At 45.9% G+C, this 18,157-nt stretch overlaps 1 protein-coding gene across 2 annotated transcripts in view; it reads left to right on the top strand.

Annotated features, from left to right (window-relative positions):
* Nucleotides 1-18,157, top strand: part of vipas39 (VPS33B interacting protein, apical-basolateral polarity regulator, spe-39 homolog) — a 69,866-nt gene that overhangs the window by 48,117 nt on the left and 3,592 nt on the right. For both annotated transcript variants that reach the window (XM_086002671.1, XM_086002670.1), the window contains 2 exons: nt 6,956-7,045; nt 17,331-17,417. In XM_086002671.1, the coding sequence (XP_085858797.1) occupies nt 6,956-7,045; nt 17,331-17,417 (177 nt within the window). The remainder of the gene's footprint in view (nt 1-6,955; nt 7,046-17,330; nt 17,418-18,157) is intronic.

Below are 18,157 nucleotides of genomic sequence, written 5' to 3'. Positions count from 1 at the left end.
CGGTTATCCAGAATTTTTGATGAACCGGCACCACGTCGGTGCCGGATAAAAAAAAGTTTCCTGTATCTCATTGCTGTTTGTGGGACCTTGGGGAGTCCCAGTTGGCTTCCTCGTTGGCCTACATGACAGCTTGCAAAGCACTCTGCGATGTTCTGAGCTTGAGAAAGGCGCTGTATAAATGGAAGGTCTTTCTTTCCATTATATCAGCGATTCAAAGGAGAAGGTAACTGTGGGTGGCTACCAATTGTTACTCACCCACAGGGATAACAGTAGCTGGCAATAAATTTCTTTGCAGTCGCTGCTTCTTGTTTCTCTTCAGTTATGGTGCTGCTCTGTGGATCCCTAAAATCATCCATCTCAGGGGTCTTGGTGGAGTGGATGGGTTCGAATGCAATCAGCAAGAAAAATATCCTTCAACCCGCCTTCTCCACAGAACAGTGATCTGTCTTTGGCCTTGTAAAGACATTATTACTTCTGCCATGTAAATTAAGTGAAATTAACTAGATGATGCTCTTAAAGTGGATTCAGAGAGGGCGCCCGTGCTCAGTAGGTTAGTGCGTGACTTGGTGTGAAGCTGAATCTTGCAGATGAGTAGGGTTCCCAGGTTTGATCCCTGGCTCGTGCTGAATTAGCTGATCGCAGCCATGGTGGCTGTGGGAAAGCTACTAGTAGTCTCGCTGTCCCTGAGCCTTGGGATGATCCAGGGTTTGTGCTGATCCAGTTTGTAAACACCAGATGAGGTGAGAATCCAGCTTGACTGTTACGTGTTGACAGTCGAACAGCATTACAGCACTCACTGTATAGGCAAGAAGAAAAACGCTGCTCTCCACTCCTGAAGGTGCTGACTGTTGTTGGAGTACAGATCCATGAGCATTGGCCACTCTATGTTACTTCAACCATTGCCGAAAACATTGAAACGATTAAGATGTGAACTTAGCACATACATTCTCTAACTGCCAATTCTTACAAGGCCCAGTGTTTATTCTGTGTGCCATTTTTCATGTTATGGTTTCAACCTGGACAAAGCAGCCCGCTTGATTGGCACCCCATCCACCAGCTTAAACATTCACTCCCTCCACCACCGGCGCACCGTGGCTTCAGTGTGTACCATCTACAAGATGCACTGCAGCAATTCGCCAAGGCTTCTTCGGCAGCACCTCCCAAACCCGCGACCCCTTCCACCTAGAAGGACAAGGGCAGCAGGCGCATGGGAACACCACCACCTCCAAGTTCCCCTCCAAGTCGCACACCATCCTGACTTGGAAGCATATCGCCGCTGGGTCAAAATCCTGGAACTCCCTCCCTAACAGCGCTATGGGCACCTTCACCACACGGACTGCAACGGTTCAAGAAGGCGGCTCACCACCACCTTCTCAAGGGCAATTAGGGATGGACAATAAATGCTGGCCTTGCCAGCGACGCCCACATCCCATGAATGAATTAAAAAAAAATTCCAATCCAGAACTGGATTCGTTGTCCTTTAGGATGGCCTCTGTCAAGTAATCTTCTTGTTCCTATTTTTGTTTGGACAAATTTCTTGACATTAAATCACAGTATTTGTGTGTGTAGGGGATGGGGGGGGAAGGCGGGTGGGTGGGGGGGGGGTGGTAATTGCATCCTCAGTGCTGGAAATAGCAAAACAAATGAAAGAGGCCGTGTTCAGTTTAGGGTTGGCGTTACAAATTCGGGTCTGCCGTAGATATTCTCATGGGTTCAGTGGCACAGCATCTCTCCTGTTTATGGATCTTGTGCTTCTTGTGCTCTGGAGTTAACACATACAGGTAGACTATCCTTTATCCGAAAACCTTGGGACCAGCTGAGTTTCGGTTTTCGGATTTCAGAAGGTATTGGGAAATTGGTCGGGGTCGGCGGGGCGGGGGTGTCGGCGGGGGGTTGGGTGGGGGTGGGGGTGGGGGTCGGCGGGGGGTCGGGGTCGGCGGGGGGTAGGGGGGGAGAAAAGAATATCGGACGGGCCACGGTTCGGGTCGGGGGTCGGGTCGGGTCAGGGGGGAGAAAAGAATATCGGACGGGCCGCGGTTCGGGTCGGGTCGGGTCAGGGGGGAGAAAAGAATATCGGACGGGCCGCGGTTCGGGTCGGGTCGGGGGGAGAAAAGAATATCGGACGGGCCGCTGCAGCTATCGGACGGGCCGCTGTATTGTCGGGTTCACTCTCCCGGTACCTCCTTCACACTGCCCGGCTCAGCCTGCAATCTCCTACCCAGGAGGGAACTCTGTGACCCTCTGCCCTGCTCAGCGTAAGTCGTGCGCCACTCTGGTCATGTCGTGCGCACGACTTACGCTGAACAAAAAAACTTTCGGTTTTTAGAGGTTTTCGGTTTTCGGAAGTTCGGATAAAGGATAGTCTACCTGTACTGCCTAATACCTACCTATATAACGACCTGATAACGACAACGGTGTAATAATGCGCCCCCCCCCTTTTCCTGTGAACCGGAGAACATGAACTCTCACCCCACGAGTGTTCTCTCCAATCTTACAGTAGGCGGAGCTGATCAACACTCTGGCCAATGACAAACCAAGAAGCTGGTTTATTTTGCATAATATGCACGACTGAACAGAAGTAGCAATTCCCGCCTACGCGCTTGCTGTGACGATATAGTGGAAGGAATATTTTCTTTCGGGTCAGCTACTAGCTGGGTAAACCAACCTGCTATATCTTAATTCCCAGCTCAGGCCCAGACCCGCTTTCTCGGAGCCTTTGTGAGACCTGACTGACATTGGACATGTTTTGTTTTGTAAATTCTGACCCCAGGAAGGGGAATCTTGCCAGGTTGCACTGGGAACTAACCCTGCTGATCTCAACTGTATTGAATCATCTCAACCAGAACAAGTGAGACCTACGCGTGGAGGCAGAGGGTATGGCTGAGGTGCTAAATGAGTACTTTGCATCTGTCTTCACCAAGGAAGAAGATGCTGCCATAGACATAGTGAAAGAGGAGGTAGTTGAGATACTGGAAGGGATAAAAATTGATAAAGAGGAGGTACTAGAAAGGCTGGCTACTTAAAGTAAATAAGTCACCAGGACCAGATGGGATGCATCCTAGGACGCTGAGGGAAGTGAAGGAAGAAATCGCAGCGGTACTGGCCATAATCTTGCAATCCTCCTTAGAAACAGGGGGTGGTGCCAGAGGACTGGAGAATTGCAAATGTTACACCCTTGTTCAAAAAAGGGTGTAAGGATAAACCCAGCAACTACAGGCCAGTTAGTTTAACCTCGGTAGTGGGGAAGCTTTTAGAAACAATAATCAGGGATAAAATTAACAGTCACTTGGACAAGTGTGGATTAATTAAGGAAAGCCAGCATGGATTTGTTAAAGGCAAATCTTGTTTAACCAACTTGATCAAGTTTTTTGATGAGGTAGCAGAGAGGGTTGATGAGGGCAATGCGGTTGATGTAATGTACATGGACTTGCAAAAGGCTTTTGATAAGTGCCACATAATAGGCTTGCCAGCAAAGTTGAAGCCCATGGAATAAAAGGGACAGTGGCAGCATGGATACAAAATTGGCTAAGTGACAGGAAACAGAGTAGTGGTGAGCGGTTGTCTTTTGGACCGGAGGAAAGTATACAGTGGGGCTCCCCAGGGGTCGGTTCTAGGACCACTGCTTTTCTTGAAATATATTAATGACTTGGATGTGGGTGTACCGGGCACAATTTCAATATTTGCAGATGACACAAAACTTGGAAGTATAGTGAACAGTGAGGAGGATAGTGATAGACTTCAAGAGGATGTAGACAGACTGGTGGAATGGGCGGACATGTGGCAGATGAAATTTATCGCATTTATAGCGGTTAAGAAGGCAAATAGTATGTTGGCCTTCGTAGCGAGAGGGTTCGAGTACAGGAACAAAGATGTCTTGCTGCAGTTGTACAGGGCCTTGGTGAGACCACACCTTGAGTATTGTGTGCAGTTTTGGTCGCCTTATCTGAGGAAGGATGTTCTTGCCATGGAGGGAGTGCAGCGAAGATTCACCAGGCTGATACCTGGGATGGCAGGAATGACGTATGAGGAGAGATTGGGTCGATTGGGCTTATACTCGCTGGAGTTTAGAAGAATGAGAGGGGATCTCATTGAAACTTATAAAATTCTAACAGGACTAGACAGACTAGATGCAGGAAGGATGTTCCCGATGGCCGGGGAGTCCAGAACCAGGGGTCACAGTCTAAGGATAAGGGGTAAGCCATTTAGGACAGAGATGAGGAGGAATTTCTTCACCCAGAGAGTGGTGAACCTGTGGAATTCTCTACCACAGAAGGCAGTTGAGGCCAATTCATTAAATATATTCAAGAAGGAGTTAGATATATTTCTTAAGGCTAAAGGGATCAAGGGATATGGGGAGAAGGCAGGGACAGGGTATTGAATTTGAATGATCAGCCATGATCTCATTGAATGGCGGAGCAGGCTCGAGGGGCCGAATGGCCTACTCCTGCTCCTATCTTCTATGTTTCTAAAAGTGCAAAGTGATACATTTTGGTATAAAGAATGAAGAGAGGAAATATAAAGTAAAGGGTATAATTCTAAAGTGGATGCATGAGCAGAGAGACCTTGGGGTATATGTGCACAAATCGTTGAAGGTGGCAGGGCAGGTTGAGAAAGCAATTAAAAAAGCTTATGGGATCCTGGGCTTCACGAATAGAGGTATAGAGTACAAAAGCGTGGAAATTATGATGAACCTGTATAAATCACTGGTTCGGCCTCAACTGGAGTATTGTGTCCATTCTGGGCACTGCACTTTAGGAAGGATGTGAAGGCCTTAGAGAGGGTGCAGAAAAGATTTACGAGAATGATTCCAGGGATGAGGGACTCAGTCACGTGGATAGACTGGAGAAGCAGGGGTTGTTCTCCTTAGAGCAGAGAAGATTGAGAGGAGATGTGATAGAGGTGTTCAAAATCATGAGGGGTCTGGACAGAGTAGATAGAGAGACACTGTTCCCATTGGCGGAAGGGGCGAGAACCAGAGGACACAGATTTAAGCTGATTGGCAGAAGAACCAAAGGTGACATGAGGAAAAACATTTTTACTCAGCGAGTGGTTAGGATCTGGAATGCAATGCCTGAGAGTGTGGTGGAGGCAGATTCAATCATGGCTTTCAAAAGGGAGTTAGATAAGTACCTGGAGGAAAAACATTTGCAGGGCTACGGGGAAAGGGCGGGGGAGTGGGACTTGCTGAAGTGCTCTTGCAGCGAGCCAGCACGGGCTCGACGGGAAGAATGGCCTCCTTCCGTGCTGTAACCATTCTATGATTCTATAAGTGTGAACGATCACTGAAATATCCAAATTGAATTTTATTGTCTGACGCACGCTGGTTCAGACACCACATCTTAATCTACACTTCTCGGCCCTGTTGTCTTGTAAATTCAACCCCTTGAGACCCAAGTTTAACTCAATTGTAGGATTTTTAAAGATTTGTTACACCAAGTTACCTCTTGTGGCTGAGTAATCAGAAATCCCAATGTGATGGTGAGCTGTGACAGTCAGGGTCATCAGACCATTCGAGTAGGCGCTATATCTGAGCTTGATCCTGTCCGGAGCAGATGTCCAGACATGCACGCTCTACAGAAGGGGTTGTTGAATAGTAATCGGTAGTGGCGACCTTGGCTGTGTATTTTTCTTCCTTCGCTAATATCAGAAATGCTGAGGCCAGCTGTAGCATCCCTGCTGTCATCCCAGCAAGGGTGAGCATGGTCTGGGGAATAATTCGCCTTCCTTAATAGAAGTGCATTCTGTGCAGAAAGCAAAACCCCACCTATAGACTGGACCAGAACTCCACAGGCAAGTTTATTTTAACTTACTAACAGAAGAAATTGGAACGCATGTGGTGTATAAACATATAATCTGCTTTGGAAGTTGCTGGTGTGCCAGACAGGAAGGAGTTTCTGTATGTGAGGCATTCTCCTCTACATGTGGTACAGATGTTGCATTGCAGTGACCTCTGTTTTTGACATGGGGGAGGGGGGAAATAAAGCATACATCACATGTAAAAACATCTTGAGTTGGAATCCCAGCCAAGATCAGGGAATAAGGAAGAGTTAATTACAGAAATTTTTTCACTCGGAGAGTTGTCGGGATCTGGAACGCTCTACCTGAAAAGGTGGTGGAAGCTGATTCCATTAATAATTTTAAAAGGGAGTTGGACAGGTACTCGAGGATGAGGGACTTACAGGGTTACGGACTAAAATGGGGGATGTGGAACAAAGCACCGTCAGCTGTGGCTCAGTGGGTAGCACCCTCGCCTCTGAGTCAGAAGGTTATGGGTTCAAGTCCCCACTCCACAGACTTGAGCGCATAAAGCTAGGCTGACACTCCAGTGCAGCGCTGAGGGAGCGCCGCACTGTCAGAGGTGCCGTCTTTCGGATGAGACGTTAAACCAAGGCCCCCGTCTGCTCTCTCAGGTGGACGTAAAAGATCCCATGGCACTATTTCGAAGAAGAGTAGGGGAGTTATCCCCGGTGTCCTGGGGCCAATATTTATCCCTCAACCAACATAACCAAAAACAGATGATCTGGTCATTATCACATCGCTGTTTGTGGGAGCTTGCTGTGCGCAAATTGGCTGTCGTGTTTTCCACATTTCAACAGTGACTCCACTTCAAAAAGTGAATCATTGGCTGTAAAGTGCTTTGAGACGTCCGGTGGTCGTGAAAGGCGCTATATAAATGCAAGTCTTTCTTTCTTTTCAAAGAGCCAGCACAGGCACGCTGGGCCAAATGGCCGCCTTCTGTGCTATAAGTTTCTATGATTCTAACTTGAATTTAATGCGCCTTTAACGTAGAAAAATGCCCCACGGTGTTTCACAAGAGACGTGAGGGAGAAAAACAAACCTGTTGTTTGGAGATGATTTATGTACTGTTTCTAGCTAGGTTTGAATCTGTGTGTGTGTGTGTGTGTGTGTGTGTATTTGTATATAATAGAAAATATTATTTCTGCTTGTATTTTAGATTTCAGACAAGCAGTACTTACTCACTACGCTAGCAGCTCGTGCCAAACTGAAGGCTTGGAAAGACGTTGATAGTCTATTTACTACGAAGGTAACTTATATTTGTATAAAGTCATAATTTGTATCACAGTATCCATTTTTTATTTTTCCTGTAATTACAGCAGAATGTGCCATTTTAGTACTTTAACTTATTTGTGTGTTTGTTGGTAAAATGTTGGGTTTTGCAGATCATTGTAAGTGCTTTCCTTCCTTGGTTACTGAATAGTGGTAGATGTTCATTAAGTAAATATATGCATGTGAAGTACATTTACCTATATTGTGTGAGTGTATGTAAGGCATTTTCCAATAAAATGAGTGCCTATGGCTAACTGTTGTCACTGTAGCCACATCGGAGTTAAACAAATGACTATCATTTGGTCTCACACCAAGGCGATTGTCCCGCCAATCTAACTTCCTCTCAACTTGATCTATCTGGGCTGTAGTTGATGAATCATCCTCTGATACAGGAAACTTTCGATTTACCGGCACCTAAATAACCGGAAATCTCGGTTAACCGGCAAAATTCAGGAGTAGGTTCAGGTAACTTTTATTACTTTTTTTACTCCATTTGTTGCTATGCAAGGGTGTGGCTGCAGCTGTTGCTGAGCTACAGAGACGCTTGCAACTTGTGCCCATTGTTCTGAAGCTGTTGCTAAGCAACAGGGTTTGTTGCTTTATACGGAGCTCTCAGCTCCGTATCTTTTACTATAGCTTTCGGTTATCCAGAATTTTTGATGAACCAGCACCACGTCGGTCCCGTCTGTGACGGATTAAAAAAAAGTTTCCTGTACGTTTTTCCATTAACTCACGGGTCTTCCAGGCCTCTCTCTTCTCTCCTATTCTGTTCCTTCTCCATATCAATGACCTTGTACAACTTATCTCATCCAACCCTATGTACCCTGCATTCATCAACTTCCTTCAGATCGCATGCCCTTTCTGTTCACAATTTCCAGTCCACTCGCATTGCTTTGGTTCAGTCACCACATCTTCATCTCCTCTGTCTTTCGAATGAGATGTTAAACCGAGGCCCCATCTGCTCCCTCAGGTGGACATAAAAGATTCCACCCGCACTATTCCGAAGACAAGCAGGGGCGTTACCCCCAGTGTCCTGGGGCCAATTTTTATCCCTCAATCAACATCACTGAAGCAGATTATCTGGTCATTATCACATTGCTGTTTGTGGGAGCTTGCTGTGCACAAATTGGCTGCCGCGTTTCCTACATTACAACAGCGACTCCACTTCAAAAAGTACTTCATTGGCTGTAAAGCGCTTTGGGATGTCCAGTGGTCGTGAAAGGTGCTGTGTAAATAGAGTCATAGAGGTCAATTTTCGTGGAGCCGTCAGGCGGGGTTTCAGGCGTGTGGAGGGGGGGGAAATCCCGAATTCGGGGGTCCCGACACCATCCCGCCCAAAACCCTGCTCCACGCAACTTTCAAGGGCGGCGGGTACCCGCCCCGCACTGGGACCCGCCGACCCCAGGTGGGAAGGGATTAGTGCCAATTAACTGCCTGTTAACAGGTAGTTAACAGGCAGTTTTTAGCCTAATCCCTATTTTGAGAGGTTTCGTGTGGGATTCCCGATGGCTCCAAACCACGCCAGGTTAGAGCAGGCGGGTTGAAGGAGTTGGAGGGGTCGCGATGTCGGTGCTCAGGTGAGTGATGGGTGCATGAGTGCAAAGGTAAGTGTGTTTGGTGTGTCTAAAGTGTGTAAAGAACTTTTACTTACCTGTACTTAACCTTCACAGCCTTTCTTTCTGTCGCCGTCGGGAGCCCATCACTCACCCGGCACTTAAAGCTGAACGGCTGCGATCTGTGAAAAGTGACAGCCTTCAGCTTTGAGTGCTGCTGAGAGTTCTAACTGAGTCTGTGCAGAAAGACTCATGTTAGAACTCAGATTGTCAGTGTTTCACAGCTTCAAACAGCTGTGAAACACTGATATTTCATCTGTCAAGAACTCTTGACAGATGAAATTGCAGTCTGTGACATCACCTGTTGCCAGGTGGCCCTTAATTGGCCTGCTGAGCCCGCTGGGCGGGCTCAACAAGGTCAATCAAGGGAAAGTCGCGCAGATTGGCCGGACGTCGAAGTAGGCGGGTCTAAAACCCGAAAGTTGTAGTCCCACCTTCTTCCCGACAGCTTCAGGAAAATCGACCCCATAGAGTCATAATGGTACAGAAGGAGGCCATTTGGCCCATTGAGTCCATGCCAGCTCTCTGCAGAGCAATCCGGTCAGTCCCATTCCCCCGCTCTATCCCCGTAGCCCTGCAAGTTTATTTCCCTCAAGTGCCTATCCAGTCTCCCCTTGAAAACATTGAGTGTCTCCGCTTCCACCGTCGGCAGCGAGTTCCAGGGCATCACCACTCGCTGCGTAAAAAAGTTTTTGCTCACATCCCCCCTGTATCTTTTGCCCAAAACCTTAATTCTGTGTTCCCTAGTCCTTGTACCATCGACTAGTGGGAACAGCCTTTCCCCGTCTAGCCTATCCAAACCCGTCATAATCTTGTACACCTCTCTCAAATCACCCCTCAACCTCCTTTGCTCTAATGAAAACAAATCCAGCTTCTCCAACCTGTCCTTGTAGCTAAGATCCCCCATCCCCGGAACCATTCTGGTAAATCTCCTCTGCATCCTCTCAAGGGCCTTCACATCCTTCCTAAAGTGTGGTGACCAGAACTGGACGCAATACTCCAGTTGTGGCCTAACCAGCGCTTTATAAAGGTTCAGCATAACTTCTCTACTTTTGTACTCAATACCTCTATTTATGAAGCCCAAGATCCCATATGCTTTGCTAACCACTCTCTCAATATGTCCCGCCACCTTCAGGGACCTATGCACATTAACTCTCAGATCCCTCTGTCCCTGCACACTCTTTAAAACTGTGCCATTAAGTGTACAGGAAACTCTCATTTAAACGGCACCTAAATATCCGGATTTCTCTAATAACCGGCAAAATACATACTCCGAAAACAGCACCTCAATAACCGGAAATGTTGCCGAGACAGAGTCCGAGTCTCCCGCGGTGGCCGAGTTAGTCAGTGGGGGTAGTTTTTCAAACTGCCACTACTTGGCTTCTTGGCGCTGTCGGAAGTCTCTTCCGATCTGAACACCTCAATAACGGGGCTAACACTCCCGCACTGCCGGTAGTCTCTTCCGATCGGAGTTATGGATTACCCTCAACTGGCAGTACTGTACTTAATCAAGCATCTTCGACCATCCATTTAACACAACATTCTGTGAATACCCAATTATACTGCACATTTCTTGATTTTTTAATTTTTGTTTGTTAAAAATAGCCTCGGTAGATACACCTCTCCGTTATCCGGAATTTTTAATCAACCGGCACCATCCCGGTCCCGTTGGTGCCGGATACCAAAGAGTTTCCTGTATATTGCCTCTCCCTGTTCATTCTGCCAAAATGCAACAACTCACACTTCCCTGTATTAAATTCCGTCTGCCACTTGTCTGCCCATTCTGCTAGCCTTTCTATATCCTTTTGCAGTCGATTGATATCATCATCACTGTTTGCCACACCCCAAGTTTAGACTCATTGGCAAATTTAGAAATTCTACTCTGTATTCCAATATCCAGGTCATTTATATATATCAAAAAAAGCAGTGGCCCCAGCACTGACCCTTGGGGAACACCACTGTCTACCATCCTCTAGTCTGAAAAACAGCCATTTACCACAACTCGTTGTTTTCTTTCCTTAAGCTAATTCCTTATCCAAGTTGCCACTGACCCACCTATTCCATAAGCCTCAATTTTGTTAACCAGCCTTCTATGCAGTATTTTGTCAAACGCCTTCCGAAAATCTATGTAGACATCATCCATTGTATTCCCTTCGTCAATGCTTTCCGTTACTTCATCAAAAAAATTCAATTAGATTAGTCAAACACGATCTGCCTTTTACAAATCCATGTTGGCTTGCCTTAATTAGTTTAAACCTCTCCAAGTGCCCGTTAATTTTTTCCTTGATTATTGTTTCTAAAACTTTACCCACCACTGATGTTAAACTGACCGGCTTGTAGTTACTAGGATTGTCCTTACACCCTTTCTTGAACAATGGTGTCACATTTGCCACTTTCCAATCCTCAGACACCTCCCCCGCATCTAGGGAAGATTTGAAAATTATGGCAAGCCCTTCCGCTATCTCCTCCCCCAATTCCCTTAGCAACCTGGGATGCAAGCCATCTGGATCAGGCGACTTGTCCACTCTAAGCATACCCAGCCTTTCTAGTACATCCTGTCTATCAATTTTCACCCCTTCCATTACTTCTACCTTTTCCACTTCTACCGATATTTTGTCAGCATCCACCTCCTTAGTAAACACCGATACAAAGTACTCATTGAGTATTCTAGCCTTGCCCTGCACCCCATAGCATATATCACCTTCTTTATCTCTAATAGGCCCCACCCTGCCTCTTACTACCCGCTTACTGTTTACATGCCGGTAGAAGATTTTTGGGTTCCCTTTTATGTTAACCGCCATTCTACTCTTATATTCTCTCTTTGCCAATCTTATTTTCATCTTCACATCCCCTCTCAACTTACTGTATTTGGTCTGGTTCTCCCTTGAAGAATTCCCTTGACATGCATCATACATCCTCTTTTTTTGTTTCATCATCTTCTCTATCTGTTGTGTCTGTGTGTTGATAGAGACACTGAAGACAGGAGTTGGTTTCATAGGTGTTTACTAAACAAAGTCTGGAGGGGAACTAACTGATACAACACAATATACAGGCTTATATAGCCCGAGTGGCCATTACCGGCATTATAGTACACATGGGGCTCTTAAAGGCACATACACTACAATTCCTCCCCTTTTAGCCAACCAGTACATAATATTTTAAGTAATTATTAATTACATGTTACAAGAAAAATAATCTACACATTGCTACAGTTAATTAATTATAAGTCAGTATCTCTGGAGGCCTACTGACTCGGACCGGATAACGCCTCGGTGGTGTAGTAGTTTCTGGTGGTGTAGTAGGTTCTTTTGGCAAGGCTGATTCGGCTTGAATGCCAGTGTCGGGTTCATCGGGTTCCAGTATCACCGGATCGGAGGTAGATATGGATATCTCTACTTCATCGTTAGGCGTATAGAGTTGTGGTGTAGGTTGTCCCTTTTCAGATGACTCTGATTTGGTCAGCATGGCGCCTTATTATGCTTTCTCCGATGTCCACGGTATACATCAGCGGTCCTAGTCGTGTGCAGATAGTTCCAGGCTGCCATTTCTCGGTACGGTAGTCTCGGGCCAAAACCTGTTGACCTATCTGGAAGGTTCTAGTTGGCCTTTCATTCATGCCTTGAAATTGCCGGTTCTCCACGTCCCTTCTGATGTTGGGCTTGATCAAATCCAGCCGGCACCTTAGGCTTCTATTGAAGAACATCATGGCGGGAGTTTGGTTTGTAACCATATGTGTTGCATTCCTGTATGCGAACAAGAAGTTATCCACCTTGTGCTGAAGTTTTATGTCTTCATTACCCATGGCCTTTATGGCCTTCTTGAAGGTCTGGACAAACCTTTCAGCCAATCCATTGGTGGCGGGATGGTATGGGGCGGACGTGTAGTGCTTAACCCCATTGTTTTTTAAGAACTTCCTGAATTCTTCGGACACAAATTGCGGTCCATTATCAGAACAGATCTGTTCTGGCAGCCCATTCCTGGCAAATATGGTCCTTAATACTGTGATGGTTTTTTCCGTGGTGGTGGAGGACATCTTTATTACCTCCGGCCACTTGGAGTGTGCATCAACCGCGATTAAGAACATTGAGTCCATAAATGGACCAGCAAAGTTGATGTGTACCCTTTGCCAGGGAGATGAGGGCCACTCCCATGGATGTAGAGGGGCTTGGGGTGGAGCGTTTTGGACCTTCTGGCATCCTAGGCAGCTCTTGGTCATTTCTTCGATGTCTCCATCGATACCTGGCCACCATACAAACACCCTGGCTAGGTTCTTCATTTTCACTCCACCCAGATGCCCCTCGTGAAGCTCCTTTAGAACTTTATCCTGGAGTTTGGGTGGAATCACCACTCTGGATCCACACATCAAGGTTCCTCGGCACACTGACAGCTGTTCTCTTCTTTGCGAGAATGCTGGCAACAGTGGTTCACCATGTGCTGGCCATCCCTTCACTGTTAAATCGTAGACTCGTGAGAGAGTCGGGTCATTTCTAGTTTCCCTTTCAATGGCAGAATTTGTTACTGGTAGACATTCGACTATGGTAGAGTGGAAAATCTCCACTGGGTCTACGGTAGGTGCTTCTTCTACCGTTGGCAACGGTAGGCGCGATAACCCGTCAGCATTCCCATGCTGTTTTGATCCTTTGTATTCTATGTTGTATTGGTGTGCCCCCCAGAAAAAGGGACCACCTCTGTAGCCTTTGCGCTGTCATAATGGGAACACCCTTTTTAGGGTTGAATATGGAGATGAGGGGTTGATGGTCAGTCAACAAGGTAAATTTTTGTCCGTGTAGGTAATGGTTGAATTTCTTCACTCCCCATACCAGGCTGAGTGCTTCCCTGTCGATTTGGGCATAGTTACGCTCAGCTGAGTTCAAGGAGCATGACGCAAAAGCTATCGGCCGTTCCGAGCCATCAGGGAATTTATGCGATAATACTGCTCCTACGCCGTAAGAGGATGCATCACACGCCAGTCTGATTGGCAGTGATGGGTTGTAATGAGCCAAAACTTCTTTGGATGTGATTAAGTCTTTGCATTTATGGAAGGCACGTTTACAGTCTTCGCTCCATTTCCAAATTACTCCTGTTTGTAGCAGTTCATTAAGAGGGTGTAGAAGAGTTGATAAGTTCGGTAAAAATTTATGACAGTAATTTATTAATCCCAGGAACGACCTTAATTGTGAAACATTTTCAGGTGCTGGGGCTTTTATGACCGCTTCAATTTTTTCAGGTGACTTATGCAACCCTTCCTTATTAATTATGTGGCCACAATATGATATTTGATTTTGGAAAAATTCGCACTTGGGGCGATTTGCTCATAGGCCCCGTTCTCTCAGCCTAGTGAGCACCTGCTTCAAATTGGCAAGGTGCTCGCTGTCGTTTTCTCCTGTTACAAGGATGTCGTCTAGGTAGCATTGAGTCCCCGGAATCCCTTGCAGGACTTGCTCCATAGCTCTTTGCCAGATAGCTGGAGCGGATGCTACTCCGAAAACCAGTCGATTGTACTGGTACAGACCTTTGTGTGTATTTATCGTGAGATTTTTTTTAGAGGTCTCTTCAACCTCCATCTGTAGATATGCCTGTGCCAAGTCAATTTTGGTGAAACGTTTCCCTCCGGATAGTGAGGCGAAAATATCTTCTATCCTCGGAAGAGGATACTGTACCGTGTGAAGGACCGGGTTTACAGTCACCTTGAAGTCTCCACAGATGCGAATTTTTCTCTGTTCTTCAGATTTATCATTATTCAATGCTTTCTTCATGACTGGAACGATGGGTGTTGCCCACTCGCTCCAATCTATTTTGGATAATACGCCTGCCTTTTCCAAATTCTCCAGCTCTGCCTCGACTGCTGGACGAATTGCGTATGGCACCGGTCTTGCCTTAAAAAACTTGGGAATTGCTGCATCTTCCCCTTTTATTGAGGCGGTGATGCCTTTCAAGGTTCCTAGTTTCTCTTGAAACACTTCTTTGGCGTTGGGCAAGATGTCTTTTAATCGTTCAGGTATGGAGTCATCATCGTTTTTTTTCTTACTGGTCACCGTCAGTGCCTGAATGGAGTGCCAGTCTAAACGTATTTTCCTGATCCATTCACGTCCCAACAGCGGTGGACCACCATCTTGTAGAATGTATAAATACAACTTTTGTATTTCCTTGCCGTTGTATACAACAGGCACCCTTATTTTTCCTTTGGGGTATACTTTCTGCCCCGTATATGTTTTCAAGATAATGGATGTGTCTTTTAAAGGTATATGCGGAAATAGCCGCTCGTAATCCCGTCGATTTATGACGGTCAGAGCTGATCCTGTATCTAGCTCCATTTTAACTGGGGACCCTGCTATCGTGAGGGTAACCCAAATGGTCTGGTAATCATCTTTGGCAATTACATTATGTAATTTGAGACAGCTTAGTCTCTTGTTTTCGGAGTCGCTATCGCTCTTCTGGTCTTCGGAGCTACTGTCCGTCATCATTTGTACCTTTCTGTACTTTTCTTTATTGATTTTTTTTTTCCCTGTCTGTGGATTTTTTTTGTCCAGATCGGCATACCCGTGCAATGTGTCCAATCTTTCCGCATTGCCTGCATGCTTTGTCCTTGAACCAGCAGTCACTCTGGTCATGGGTGGATCTGCCGCAGCGATAACATCTCTCAAAACCCTGTGTCATTTCATGGGTGCCGAAGTCCTGTGTCTTTTGTTGTATCTCTGCAGCTCCTCTTGCGGCTGCTTCGTATGATACAGCCATACTGAAAGCCTTGTCCAATGTTAAATCTTTTTCAGAAAGCAGCCTTTTCTGTGTTCCTTCACTTAAGAGACCGCAGACGAATTTGTCTCGAAGATAATCTGCTAGTTCTGCCCCGAATTGGCAGTGTTTTGATAGCTTTCTTAATTCGGTGAGGTAATCAGCGTTACTTTCATTCTTGTGTTGATTTCTCTTGAAGAATTTGAATCATTCCGCTATCAGCAGCGGTGTTGGGTTTAAGTGCTCCTGTAGGGTATCAACAATTTCTTTAAAATTCTTGTCCTTTGGTTTGGCTGGAGTGATTAAATTTCGTAACAGCCCGTATGTCTTTGCGCCCGTTAGATTTAGTAGTATTGAAGCTTTTTTTTCATCTTCTATTCCATTTGCGGTGCAATATACCTCCACTCTTTCCACATATGTGGTCCAATCCTCTATCTCGTTATCAAAAGCATCAATATTGCCAGACTTAGGCATCCTAGAAAAAAAATGGCGCTTCCCGCGCTTTTCTTTCTTTTCTGCAGTAAAGATATGGCACTTCCCGCGCTTCCCCGCCGCTGCTGCCGATGACAACGCTGTTTCCCGCGGTTTCCGTTCTTTTTATTTATTTATTTACAGTTGGAGACTCGTTCCCGCCGGACTCTCTAGGTCTGAACGCCGACCTGCTCGCAGCGCCGGCCGTCTCCCGAGTGCTCCCTCCCCGTCTGTTACTGCTTGCCTCCGCTTTCGCTGCTTGGCCCAGCTGTAGAGCCAGCCGCTGGAGCCCCAGCCCGACGCCCAGGAAGGATTATTGCAGTACCTGCCACCAGCTTGGCTAGCTGGTGAAACTACAGCTTTTTCTTTTTCTTTTTCTTGATTTTTCTTCAACTTTGGACGCCAGAGGAATCGATGTCCTTGAGGTGCTGCCGAATTGCAGGTAAGTCCATTTCCAATTCGTCGCCACTGTTGTGTCTGTGTGTTGATAGAGACACTGAAGACAGGAGTTGGTTTCATAGGTGTTTACTAAACAAAGTCTGGAGGGCAACTAACTGATACAACACAATATACAGGCTTATATAGCCTGAGTGGCCATTACTGGCATTACAGTACACATGGGGCTCTTAAAGGCACATACACTACAATTTCTTCCTCGTCATCCAAGGAGCTTTGGTTCCCTTACGCTTCCTTCTTGTTGGAATGTACCTAGCCTGTACTTGGAATATCTCCTCCTTAAAGATCACCCATTGTTCAGTTACAGTTTTTTCTGTCAGTGTTTGGTTCCATTTTACCCTGGCTAGATCCTTTCGCATCCCATTGAAGTTAGCCCTATTCCAGTTTAGAAGTTCCACTTTAGATTGTTCCTTGCTCCTCTCCATTGCTAATCTAACTCTATGATACGATGATCACTCGTACCCAAGTGTTCTCCCACAGACGCTTGGTTGACCTGGCCCGCCTCATTCCCCAGCACCAGATCCAGCAATGCCTCCCTCCTAGTTGGGCCAAGAACATATTGGTGAAGGAAATTCTCCTGAACACATTTCAGAAATTCCTCCCTCGCCTTTCCCTTTACCCTAGCATTATCCCAATCGATATTTGGGTAATTAAAGTCCCCCAATGCAAGTTTTTCTTTCTTTCCATGGCCTTCAATGGGGTGAAAGAAAATTAAGAGGATTTGGGGGCCAATATTTGTAGTTGGTATTGTTCTTCTGCAGAATTAGAATCTTAAAAAAAATTTCAGAGCATGGTGAGGTGATTTTCAATTAATTATATTTGTCCTGCATCATTTCCAACTTTGGTGATTTTGCCAAGAATTGGGAAGTACATTTTTTTTTTAATTTATGCTTTCCCACAAACCATCACTGCGGTCACTCAATTCCATTAGAACAACCTTTCTCCCTGTAACAATGATATAGAGGCATGTTTTGTTTTGCTTTGTTTCAGAATTGGCTGGGATATACCAAGAAGAAAGCCCCAGTTGGATTTCATCGCGTTGTGGACATCTTGCACAAAAACAACGCTCCAGTTGAGGTAAGACCCCAGCTTGTGATACTTTGAAATTTCCTTCATTCTGCACCTTCTAATAGGAATAAAACAGGTCATGATCTAGGAGAGGCATAAGAACGGTGTTGATCCTTTAGGATGCTCTTGATGCCCACACGACTGTCCCAGTGCTATATATAAGGTGGTGCCAACAGTTGCTATTCCACGATGAGCCGAATGGCCTCCTTCTGTGTTGTACCATTCTATGATTCCATGTTACCAGCTTCAAACACACTTATGTTGCTGCCCCACATCAGTCTAGAAGTCACTTTTTTTTTAGTAGTTTCTTATTTTGGTGAGTGGAAATGTCACGGTCTGGGTTCATGTGATTGTGTTTTCGGATTCAGAGGACCATCGTTGCTACAAACTACTTTTGCCTTGGCAACGCAACATGATCTACATAGAAACATAGATGTCATTGACGTCTGCCTGAGGGTTCTCAGTACTGCAATAAGTGCTCGATTCAGTTGTATCTTCCATGCATTTTACTCCCCGGTTTAAACTCTTTCCCTAAATAATTTGACATGTGGTGTGATCGCTACATTCCATTTTGTAATGTGGAACTGGCAAACGGCAGGTCATCTTTAATGTTGAGGTGGAGATCGGTGTGGCAGAAACCATTTGGGATATTGAGATGGCTGCTGGGGAAAATGAAAACATTGCATCAGTGGCATAGGAAGCGGGGTGTGATGATGAGGTCAGGTTCTAGGCATATTGTTTGGGGTACT

This window comes from Somniosus microcephalus, chromosome 12 (genome assembly GCF_052327205.1).
Source record: "Somniosus microcephalus isolate GS21.2 chromosome 12, FLI_Smic_1.0, whole genome shotgun sequence".
Classification (NCBI taxonomy): Eukaryota; Metazoa; Chordata; class Chondrichthyes; order Squaliformes; family Somniosidae; genus Somniosus; species Somniosus microcephalus.
Note: the sequence above shows the minus strand (reverse complement) of the source record. Positions and strands in the feature narration are given on the sequence as shown.